Source organism: Bufo gargarizans, chromosome 4 (assembly GCF_014858855.1).
Source record: "Bufo gargarizans isolate SCDJY-AF-19 chromosome 4, ASM1485885v1, whole genome shotgun sequence".
Classification (NCBI taxonomy): Eukaryota; Metazoa; Chordata; class Amphibia; order Anura; family Bufonidae; genus Bufo; species Bufo gargarizans.
In genome coordinates this window covers 195,184,785-195,197,508 of record NC_058083.1, presented here as the reverse complement: position 1 = coordinate 195,197,508, position 12,724 = coordinate 195,184,785, and the positions used below count along the sequence as shown (strand labels likewise).

The following is a 12,724-nucleotide window of genomic DNA, read 5'->3' as shown; positions in this document are numbered from 1 at the left end:
TCCTTCCCCGCTTGGCCAGTGGCATTAACATGTCGATAAAACCAACACTTGAAAATGATTTCAGGCCCTGGTTGCCTATTTAAATGGGACCACCTTGTGCACCTTTTCTGAATATCAAGACACATTTGTGCATGGCTATTGTTCCTGTTACTGTATTGATCCTGGCTCCTGTAGTTCCACTCTTGGTACTGACTCCTGACTTTCCATCTGCCTAGGATTGTAATTAATCTTCTGGCTTGCTATACCTGACCACTATGACCTGACCTGCCTTCGAAGCAAATTGTTCTCTACTTTGCACCTACCGCCAATCTGTGACTATTCTCGGGATTGGATCGTGGCCTGGCAGTCTGATGTTTAAAATCCACACCTCATAAATAAATTTCCTCCCACAGCCGAGCTGCCTGAATTGAGCCGTAGGATCGGACAGGCGCAGGCAGTCAGTGATACTGCGGCTGCGCAAGATTTCATGTGCAAGAAAGGATGAAGCAAGGTTCGCATATTGAATAAATTATATGAGGTATCAGAGGGGGCGGCGCCGTTTAGCTCGGCTGTGGGAGGAAATTTATTTATGAGGAGGTGTGCTGGGCTTGAAGTTAAGGTGGGCTGGGCACTGCAGTGGGGCGTCACTAGGCTCTAGAGGAGAGGAATAACGCCCCTCTGGGCACCTTGAAGGTTCATTAGCATAACTGAAAAATCACTTTTTTATCTAAATGACAACATGACAAAAAGAAAGAAGACCCTTGCTGGAAAGAAGGTAGTTTATTGAACATTGCAATGGTAACAGCTTAATATGCTAAAACCTGATGACAGATTCCCTTTAACCTCTTTAGGACACAGGGCGTACAGGTACGCCCTTATGTCCTGGTACTTTCTGATCACCGCCACGCGGCGGGCGGTGATTGGAAGCCGGGGCCTGCTCAAATCACCCCTCCACCCCTCCCTGCTCAAATGACCCCTCCATGTCGGCCAAACCGCAGGTCAATTCAGGCAGTGCGATGTCTAGGGAAGGCATCACGCTGCCTTCCTGTGACGTGCCTGTGAGATCCAGACCCCTGTATTACTCATACAAGCAATGCATTCCAATACAGAAGTATTGGAATGCATTGTAAAGGATTAGACCCCCAAAAGTTCAAGTCCCAAAGTGGGACAAAAAATTTAGTGAAAAAGAAGTTGAAAAAATTAAGTTCCCCCCCCCCCCCCAAAATCAAAAGTTTCAAGTAAAAATAAACAAAAACGTCATTTTCCCCAAATAAAGTAAAAAAAAATTGGTAAAAAAATTGGTAAAAAATAGGGGGGGGGGGGAAAGTATACATATTATGTATCGCCGCGTCCGTATCGACCGACTCTATATCACATGACCTAAGCCCTCAGATGAACACCGTAAAAAATAAAAACTGTGCTAAATAAACCATTTTTTTGTCACCTTACATCACAGCAAGCGATCAAAAAGGCGTTTGCCCACCAAAATAGTACCTAACTATCACCTCATCCCGCAAAAATGAGCCCCTACCTGAGACAATCTCCCAAAAAATAAAAAAAAATATGGCTCAGAATATGGAGACACTAAAACATAATTTTGTTTGTTTTAAAAAAGCTGTTATTGTGTAAAACTTACATAAATAAATATATATATATATATATATATATATATATATATATATATATATATATTAGGTATGGCCGCCTCTGTATTGACTGACTCTATAAAAATATCACATGACCTAACCCCTCAGATGAACACCGTAAAAAAAATTATTAAAACTGTGCTAAATAAACCATTTTTTGTCACCTTACATCATAAAAAGTGTAATAGCAAGCAATCAAAAAGTCATATGCACCTGAAAATAGAGCCAATCAAACCGTCATCTCATCCCGCAAAAAATGAGACCCTACCTAAGATAATCGCCCAGAAACTGAAAAAACTATGGCTCTCAGACTATGGAAACTCTAAAACATTAATATTTTTTGCTTAAAAAATGAAATCATTGTGTAAAACTTACATAAATTTAAAAAAAAGTATACATATTAGGTGCCAAAACAGCTATTTCTTATTATCTTGCCTCACAAAAAGTGTAATATAGAGCAACCAAAAATCATATGTACCCTAAACTAGTACCAACAAAACTTCCCGTAGTTTCTAAAATGGGGTCACTTTTTTGGAGTTTCTACTCTAGGGGTGCATCAGGGGGGCTTCAAATGGGACATGGTGTCCAAAAAAAAAAAAACAGTCCAGCAAAATCTGCCTTCCAAAAAACCGTATGGCATTCCTTTCCTTCTACGCCCTGCCGTGTGCCCGTACAGCAGTTTACGACCACATATGGGGTGTTTCTGTAAACTACAGAATCAGGGCCATAAATATTGAGTTTGGTTTGGCTGTTAATCCTTGCTTTGTTACTGGGAAAAAATGGATTAAAATGGAAAATTTGCCAAAAAATGTAAATTCTGAAATTTCATCTCCATTTGCCAATAACTCTTGTGGAACAGCTAAAGGGTAAACAACGTTTGTAAAATCAGTTTTGAATACCTTGAGGGGTGTAGTTTCTTAGATGCGGTCACTTTTATGGAGTTTCTACTCTAGGGGTGCATCAGGGGGGCTTCAAATGGGACATGGTGTGAAAAAAAAAACAGTCCAGCAAAATCTGCCTTCCAAAAACCATATGGCATTCCTCTCCTTCTGTGCCCTACCGTGTGCCCGTACAGTAGTTTACGACAACATATGAGGTGTTTCTGTAAACTACAGAATCCGGGCAATAAACATTGAGTTTTGTTTGGCTGTTAACCCTTGCTTTGTAAAAGTTAAGAAAATATTAAAATGGAAAATCTGCCCAAAAAGTGAAATTTTGAAATTGTATCTCTATTTTCTATTATTTCTTGTGGAACACCTAAAGGGTTAACAACGTTTGTAAAATCAATTTAGAATATCTTGAGGGGTGTAGTTTTTTAGATGGGGTCACTTTTATGGAGTTTCTACTCTAGGGTTGCATCAGGGGGGGGCTTCAAATGGGACGTGGTGTCAAAATAAACAGTCCAGCAAAACCTGCCTTCCAAAAACCGTATGGCATTCCTTTCCTTCTGCGCCCTGCCGTGTGCCCATACAGCGGTTTACGACCATATATGGGGTGTTTCTGTAAACTACAGAATAAGAGCCATAAATATTGAGTTTGGTTTGGCTGTTAACCCTTGCTTTGTAACTGAAAAAAATTATTAAAATGGAAACTCTGCCAAAAAAGTGAAATTTTGAAATTGTATCTCTATTTTCCATTAATTCGTGTGGAACACCTAAAGGGTTAACAAAGTTTGTCAAATCAGTTTTGAATACCTTGAGGGGTGTAGTTTCTAGACTGGGGTCATTTTTGTGTGGTTTCTATTATGTAAGCCTCGCAAAGTGACTTCAGACCAGAACTGGTCCCTAAAAATTGGGTTTTTGAAAATTTCTGAAAAATTTCAAGATTCGCTTCTAAACTTCTAAGCCTTGTAACATCCCCAAAAAAAAAAATATAATTCCCCAAATGATCCAAACATGAAGTAGACATATGGGGAATGTAAAGTAATAACTGTTTTTGGAGGTATTACTATGTATTATAGAAGTAGAGAAATTGAAACTTGGAAATTTGAAATTTGTTTACAAAGTTTTGCTAAATTTGGTATTTTTTTATAAATAAAAATGTTTTTTTTTTTAACTTCATTTTACCAGTGTCATGAAGTACAATATGTGACAAACAAAACTTTCTCAGAATGGCCTGGATAAGTCAAAGCGTTTTAAAGTTATCACCACTTAAAATGACACTGGTCAGATTTGCAAAAAAATGGCCTGGTCATTAAGGTGAAATAAGGCTATGCCCTTAAGGAGTTAATAGTGTTTCAGGTAATACACAATATAAAAGTGATATGTGATAAAGGCTCATACAGGAACTCCTTGGTAAGTATTTTTATGTTTTGGTATTTTTATGTTATTTCTAGCTGGGAGGAGTGCAGACATAGAACAGTTTATTACTATAGCATATTATTACTATAATTATGGTACCTCCAGAAAAAGCTGCTCCTCTGTGTCCTCAAATTCTTTTCCTCTTTGTTTTTTCTGCATTATGTTTGTAGAGCCTTGAACGACCATATGATAAAGAAATGAAGTCCAATCATCTAATCTGGGCCCAAGATCTGTAAAGAGCACTTCGAATGATGTGATTTGCAGTTCTCTAGGTGGAAGGTGATATATTAGTGCAATATGTTAAATGAGCAATGGTTCTTCAGCAGGAAAGTTGTAATTTGAGAAAGAAATGTAAATATACATCATTACATACATTAATTCAATTTTCAATAAACTTTTCCTATCATCAAGTAGAGTACATTCAGGTTACCTGTGAATATCGTTTCCAATTGTTGTATCTGTTTTATTAATTTCATCTGAGATGATTTCATTGGGTTCTTTGTCTATGACATTCATTAATGGATTCTGCTCTTTAAAAAAAAGAACACATTAAATAGCCAGTCACTCATTTTTGTAAGTAAAAAAAGAGATGAAAATGTATCATAGAATAATAATAACACAGAAAGAAGAAAGTAGCAAATTTTGTGTCCACAGCAATTTCCTAATTACTTTTCTTTCCATAGCCATGTCTGGTTTTGTGAACTTAACCCTTCAGGGACCTGCCATTTTTCACCTTCCTGACATGGCCTAATTTTGCAAATCTGACATGTGTCACTTTAAGTGGTGATAACATTAGAATGCTTTTATTTATCCGATCAAATATAAGGCTATATTTTTGTGACACATTGTACTGCATGTTACTGGGAAATATGAGTTGATATGTTTTTCTTAATTAAAATAAAATCCAAAATTTACAGAAAAGTTTGCCATTTTGCCATTTTCTTAATTTGAATTTCTCTGCTTTTAACCCCTTAAGGACCGGGCTCATTTTCACCTTAAGGACCGGGCCATTTTTTGCAAATCTGACCAGTGTCCCTTTAAGTGCTCATAACTTTCAAACGCTTTGACTTACCCAGGCCGTTCTGAGATTGTTTTTTCGTCACATATTGTACTTCATGACACTGCTAAAATTGGGTCAAAAAAGTTATTTTTTTTGCATAAAAAAATACATTTTTTACCAAAAATTTTGAAAAATTAGCAAATTTCAAAGTTTCAGTTTCTCTACTTCTGTAATACATAGTAATACCCCCAAAAATTGTGATGACTTTACATTCCCCATATGTCTACTTCATGTTTGTAGCATTTTGGGAATGATATTTTATTTTTTGGGGATGTTACAAGGCTTAGAAGTTTAGAAGCAAATTTTGAAATTTTTGAGAAATCTTCAAAATCCCACTTTTTATGGACCAGTTCAGGTTTGAAGTCATATTGTGAGGCTTAGATAATAGAAACCTCCCAAAAATGACCCCATTCTAGAAACTACACCCCTCAAGGTATTCAAAACTGTTTTTTCAAACTTTATTAACCCTTTAGGTGTTCCACAAGAGTTAATGGCAGATGGAGAAACAATTTTGAAATTTCTATTTTTTGGAAAATTTTCCAATATAATAAATTTTTTCCAGGAGTAAAATAAGGGTTAACTGCCAAACAACACTCAAAATGGGTTGCCCTGATTCTGTAGTTTGCAAAAACACCCCATATGTGGTCGTAAACTACTGTTTGGCCGAACGGTAGCACATAGAAGGAGGGGAACACCATATGGGTTTTGGAAGGCAGATTTTGCAGGACTGGTTTTGTTTATACCATGTCCCATTTGAAGCCCCCTGTTGCACCCCTAGAATAGAAATTTCAAAAAAGTGACTCCATCTAAGAAAGTACACCCCTCAAGGTATTCAAAACTGGGTTTACAAACTTTGTTAACCCTTTAGGTGTTCCACAAGAGTTAATGGCAGATGGAGAAACAATTATGAAATTTCAATTTTTTGGAAAATTTTCCAATATAATCAATTTTTTCTAGGAGTAAAACAAGGGTTAACTGCCAAACAACACTCAAAATGGGTTGCCCTGATTCTGTAGTTTGCAAAAACACCCCATATGTGGTCGTAAACTACTGTTTGGCCGAACGGTAGCACATAGAAGGAGGGGAACACCATATGGGTTTTGGAAGGCAGATTTTGCAGGACTGGTTTTGTTTATACCATGTCCCATTTGAAGCCCCCTGTTGCACCCCTAGAATAGAAATTTCAAAAAAGTGACTCCATCTAAGAAAGTACACCCCTCAAGGTATTCAAAACTGGGTTTACAAACTTTGTTAACCCTTTAGGTGTTCCACAAGAGTTAATGGCAGATGGAGAAACAATTATGAAATTTCAATTTTTTGGAAAATTTTCCAATATAATCAATTTTTTCTAGGAGTAAAACAAGGGTTAACTGCCAAACAACACTCAAAATGGGTTGCCCTGATTCTGTAGTTTGCAAAAACACCCCATATGTGGTCGTAAACTACTGTTTGGCCGAACGGTAGCACATAGAAGGAGGGGAACACCATATGGGTTTTGGAAGGCAGATTTTGCAGGACTGGTTTTGTTTATACCATGTCCCATTTGAAGCCCCCTGTTGCACCCCTAGAATAGAAATTTCAAAAAAGTGACTCCATCTAAGAAAGTACACCCCTCAAGGTATTCAAAACTGGGTTTACAAACTTTGTTAACCCTTTAGGTGTTCCACAAGAGTTAATGGCAGATGGAGAAACAATTATGAAATTTCAATTTTTTGGAAAATTTTCCAATATAATCAATTTTTTCTAGGAGTAAAACAAGGGTTAACTGCCAAACAACACTCAAAATGGGTTGCCCTGATTCTGTAGTTTGCAGAAACACCCCATATGTGGTGGTAAACTACTATTTGGCTAAACGGCAGGACATAGAAGAAGGGGAACGCCATATGGTTTTTGGAAGGCAGATTTTGCTGGACTGGTTTATTTACACCATGTACCCTTTCAAGCCCCCTGATGCACCCCTAGAGTAGAAACTCCATAAAAGTGACCCCATCTAGGAAACTACGGGATAAGGTGGTTGTTGTTTTGGGACTATTTTTGGGGTAAATTTGATATTTGGTTGCTCTATATTACTCTTTTTTGAGGCAATGTAACAAAAAAAAAAAAATCTAAAATTGTTTCTACATTCGCTATTTAGTTTTGTGGAACACCTAAAGGGTTAACATAGTTTGTAAAGTAACTTTTGAATACCTTGAGGGGTGTAGTTTCTTAGATGGGGTCACTTTTTTGGAGTTTCTAGTCTGGGCTACATCAGGGGGGGCTTCTAATGGGACATGGTGTCAAAAAAAAAACTGTCCATCAAAATCTGCCTTCCAGAAACCGTATGGCGTTCCCTTCGTTCTATGCCCTGCCGTGCGGCTATATAGCCATTTACGACCACATATGGGGTGTTTCTGCAAACGACAGAATCGGGGCAATAAATATTTAGTTTTGTTTGGCTGTTAACCCTTGCTTTATTACCGGCAAAATGGATTTAAATTGAAATTTTGCCCAAAAATAGGCGTTTTGGCACCGTTTTTATTTTATATTTTTAACACCGTTCATCCGAGGCGTTTGGTCAAAAGTTATTTTTATAGCGACGACTTTTACGCACGCGACGATGCCCAATATGTATGGCTCTCAGACTTTGGAGACACTAAGCAGGCATCCTAAAACTGCGGCCCTCCAGATGTTGTAAAACTACAATTCCCACCATGCCCTGCTGATGGCTGTAGGTTGTCTGGGCATGCTGGGAGTTATAGTTTTACAACATCTGGAGGGCCGCAGTTTGAGGATGCCTGCACTAAAACTAATATTTTTGGGGGAAAGAAAAATAGTTTTCGTGTCTCCAAAGTCTGAGAGCCATAGTGTTTTATGTTCTCTAGTGAACTGTTGGGGATTATAAAAATTTAGTACTCCATGGAAGTGTGATACTCCCTGAAGCAATCGATAACGCAGAGGCCCGGATGATCGGGGCACGTGTCGCACTGAGTGGTGGTGTCCTTCCGTATCCCCCTCCTGCGACACACTCTGCACTTTTTTTGGGTTCGTCCCTTCTTTCCAGTATGGGGGACCACACCTGGAAAGTGTTGGCCAGGGACGATCCGGGCGCCTCCAGTTCCCGAGGTACTCCGGCCTGCTCTTTCCCGGTCCGAAAAGATCAGGTCCTTGAGGACTGCCTCATAGAATTGGAGGAATGTCCCTGTGCTGCCAGCGCTTCGGGATAGTACAAAAGAGTTGTACATGGCAACCTGCACCAAGTAGACCGCAACTTTTTTGTACCATGCCCGGGTTTTGCGCATGGCGTTATATGGCGTGAGGACTTGATCCGAGAGATCAACTCCTCCCATATACCGATTGTAGGGGGGGGCAAGTGGCAGGGGGGGGTCTGGGGTCTGATGGATCAAAAAAAGATTTGTGTAAAAGTTAAAAGTTTTTTTTTTTTTTTTTTCCTAACTAACTTTTCCCTTCTTTCCCTGCCTAACGATGCCTCTCCCTCACTGACCCTAACCTACCTGGGTGGCGATGGGTGCAGGAGGGTGATGGATGGCGATTAGGGGGACACAGGAGCTGGTGCTGGACGATGCTGCCGGGTGCTCGTGCAGAACAGGAAGAGGAGGGGAGAGAGGAGCGCAGGAAGTTTGAATCTCGCGCCTCTCTCCCCTGCACCAATCAGCACCCTGGACAGCAGTGTTCAGCACCAGGGCCAGCACCGCCTCCTCAAATCCTCGGACTGCGATTGGTGGTGTATAATTACGCCACCGATCGCAGTCTTTTTCCGGTTCATCGGGTCACCGGACACCCGAATGGACCGGAAACGCAGAAAACCGCAGGTCTGAATTGACCTGCGGTTTTCTGCGATCGCCGATACGGGGGGGTCAAATGACCCCCCCCTGCGTTGTTACGGGATGCCGGCTGAATGATTTCAGCCGAAATCCCGTTCCGATTAACCCCCGCGGCGCCGGAATGCCGATTTTAAGTCAGGACGTACCGGTACGCCCTTGGTCCTTAAGGACTCGGGAAATAGGGCGTACCGGTACGCCCTGTGTCCTTAAGGGGTTAAAGGGGGTTTTCAGGGGTTTTACACTAATCATCAGTATCTGATCAGTGGGCATCTGACATCCAGGATCCCCATGATCAGCTGTTTGAAAAGGCATCAGCACTCCTGTAATGGTCGAGGCCTTCTCTCAGAAAACCAAGCACAGTGCCGTACATTGTATAGCGGCTGTACAGGGTATAGCAGCTCAGCCGCATTCACGTCAAGTCATTTTATTTTCTTAGAACCCTAGAAAGCTTAGAATATTTCAAGAAAATTTCCAAAACCGACTTTTTAAGGACCAATTCCATTTTGAAATGACGTTCAGGGGCTTAAATAATAGAAGGAGCTCATTTTAGAAACTATACCCCTCAAATTAATTTGTTAACCTTTTAGGTGTCCCACAAGAATTAATGCAAAATGGAGGTTAAAATAAAATGCACTTTTTTGCAGATTTTCCATTTAAATCAATGTTCTGTAACAGCATGGGTTAAAAACAAAACAAACTATTATTTATAGGAACACCCCATGTGGGGAACCCCCCTCCATATGTGTGGCCATTTTGAAAACTACACTCTTGAAGGAATTTATTGAGGGATGTAATGAACGCTTTGACCCCAAAGGCATTTCATAGTATTTAGAAACTCTTGACTGTGAAAATGATATGGCTGTTGGATGGCATACTGTGCCGGAATGGTTTTCACCCTGACGTATCCCTACAGTGGAAACCCCCCAAAAATGACCCCATTTTGGAAACTACATCCTCGAGGAATATATTGAGCAGTGTAGGTAGTTGTCACGGCTGGCGGTGGGGGAAACCCCCAGCCGTGCGGTGCCAGGAGAAGATAGGGTTACCCCTTGGCCGGGACCACAGAGTTAGGGAGCAGGTCACCTCCTATTGCGTCCCTAACGCTGACCCTGTCTCCTGTCAGTATGAGCCGACCTTGGTGGTAGGAGGGCTCATACGCCGGAACCTAAAAGTCCCTACGAGCCCTCAAGTCGGCCCTGAACTAGGGGACAGAGTCAGACGCCCTACTCCTCCTAGGCACGGAGGAGCAGGAGTCTCAACGGCCAAGCAACACAGGGGGAACATCAACAGACATATGGAAATGACAGGTAAGTGAGACTAGTCCTGCACTTACCTGTCACAGACACACAACCCTGGAACCCATGAACAAGTGCTGATGTCCACAGCAACATAAAGGACACAGCACACACCAGACATAACACGGGAACTCCGGAAACCATATGCTGCACCAACAAAGAGACCACACAAACATCTTCAGAACACCAAACATGAATATAACTAACGAAGATTTTCTGACAAAGGTTTTATGACCAGAAGGATCGTCCTTACCAGGCAGATGGAGGAGACAGGAGGCTGCTCCAGCCAGCATGGCTGAGAGCAACCTACTGTAGCCTGCAAGAGACTCAGGCTATATAGGCCAAAAGGCCACACCCACCAGTCAACCACACCCAGTGACATCACACACACTGGGAAGGAAGTTAACCCTTCCAGCACACAGAAGGGAAAACACACATATAAGGGGAAGTGCACATAATACATAACCCACACCAACCCACTCACCTGTTACCGCCAGCAACGGCATGCGTGGCCACCATGTACTGGGGAACAGCCCGCAGGCCGAAACTCTGCCACCACATGCATACAACAACAGACGTTGCCGCGGACAACCACAGGTGAAGGGAGGTGTCTACGTGCATACAACACATAACCTCGTGCACCACAAAACGACAAGGAAGTGCACACAAACACAGACGAAGGACGTGCACACCAAAACACGTTGCCAAGGGCAACCGCACGCATGCCTGTTATTCGCGGCAACCGCACCTGAGGCAAACCACTAAGTGCCCCCAGCTGCGGTTGCGACAACACCAGACCGCGGATAACTGCATGCGGCTCCCAAGGAGTCACGACCATGACCAAGGGTCGTGACAGTAGTGCTTTGACCCCACAGACATTTCACACTTGGCTGTGAAAATGAAAAATGAAATTATTTCCAGATTTTTCATTTTCACAAGGCGTAAAAGGAGGAAAAGGATCCCGACATTGGTTAACCATTTTCTCCTGAATACATTAACACCCCATATGTGGTTGTAAACTGCTGTTTGGGCACACTGCAGTACAGAAGAGAAAGAGCACTATGTGCATTTGAAACCTAGATTGGTGACTTAACTGTAGAGGCTCTGAGGTTAAATTAAAAAAAAAGTAACCCCCTCAAGAAGTGACCCCCATTTGAAACCACACACTTCACAGAATTTACCAAGGGGTGTATTGAGCATTTCAACTCCACATTAATGCACAGCAGATGGTGCAAAGTGAATTTTTTTTTCACAGATATGCCATTTCAGTGTCCAATATGTTGTGTCCAGCATATGCCAGTGTTTTTTAAGCAAGCCCACTCATTTTTATGCTGTGCTTCCTGTAGAGGCTCTGGGGTGAAATAATAACTGGAAGCCCTAAGTGACCCCATTTTAGAAACTCCCCCATCAAGGTATTGAGTGAGCATATTGACGCTACAGTTTTTTTGCAGAAATCAATGCAAAAAATAATTGCACATTTTCCACTTTTCGTCAGTGAGGGCTCACTATTTTGCAGGATGGGGCAACGTAACGTTTGATATAATTTTGGGGTACATATTGCTCGCTTGATATTATGATTTTTGAGAGGTTAGGTGACCAAAAAAATGGGTGTTATGCCACAGTTTTTATTTTGTTTACAGCATTCACTGTACTACTACTACTACTACTGCTAATAATAATAATAATTATAATAATGGATTAAAATTGTATTCAATTTTATGTGCTGGAAACAAGTGGCAGTTTATAAAATTGTCTGGATTATTTTTTATGGATTAAAGGAATTTCACTGTAAATTAATTCATAAGAATCCGATGTATTTGTTTAATGTGAAATGTATTCTTTTATATGGTAAAGGATTTGTTAACATTTGCAACATCATTTCTGTTAATTGCAGAAACCATTGAATAGATGCGACAGATACCACAGAAGAAAACACTGGCCAAAAATTGATGAAACATGGACATTATCATGAATGAAACACAGACTGTTCAGTGGTCCAGATGGTGACCAAATGCAACCAGGAATTAGCAAATGGCGTTAAGACTTTTAAGTTTTATTGCCATTTGCGACTTGTCCCACCGCCGAGCTGCAGCTTTAAGAAAAAAAAACTTCCTTCAGCAGGCGCACCATGCTAGGCACGTCTGTTAGAAGAGCCAATCCCCTGACATCCAGCCAGCATGAAGCATGGGCCCATGCTTAGTCGTGAAGCATGGGCCGCAGCCAATCTTACTCCAGGTGTGTTAGTCACGTCCCCCTGGGTAACGCTGGGAATAAATGGCTTCCTCGGGTGACTACCAGCTGCTCTGCGCTGTCGATTTCATCTGAGAGTCCCGCGCAGCTGCCCGGAAAAGGAGGGCGGGCGCGTTCCTGGACGTGCGCAGGTTAGATCATCACTTATAAGGTGGGCTTTGTAATACTGGCTTGGGTCAGATGCAGTGCACAGCGGGTGTTAGCGGTGACCCGCCACACTTCAGTGACAAGCGCTGGAGCAGTGTATGGTGGAGCAGCAGCTGCTCCCACTGTGACCGGCCCGCAGACCCAAGCTGACTGCAGCATACGAGTGTGTGCCCGGCACAGTGCACTGCATGCAGTGAGGTCTTCTCAGTGTGGTCTGTACAGTGCA

At 41.6% G+C, this 12,724-nt stretch overlaps 1 protein-coding gene across 6 annotated transcripts in view; it reads right to left on the bottom strand.

Annotated features, from left to right (window-relative positions):
• The window catches only part of PRSS56 (serine protease 56), a 76,542-nt gene that overhangs the window by 12,304 nt on the left and 51,514 nt on the right, over positions 1 to 12,724 (bottom strand). For all 6 annotated transcript variants that reach the window (XM_044289975.1, XM_044289979.1, XM_044289976.1 and 3 more), the window contains 2 exons: positions 4,356 to 4,455; positions 4,025 to 4,193 (listed from right to left, as the gene is read on the bottom strand). In XM_044289975.1, the coding sequence (XP_044145910.1) occupies positions 4,025 to 4,193; positions 4,356 to 4,455 (269 nt within the window). The remainder of the gene's footprint in view (positions 1 to 4,024; positions 4,194 to 4,355; positions 4,456 to 12,724) is intronic.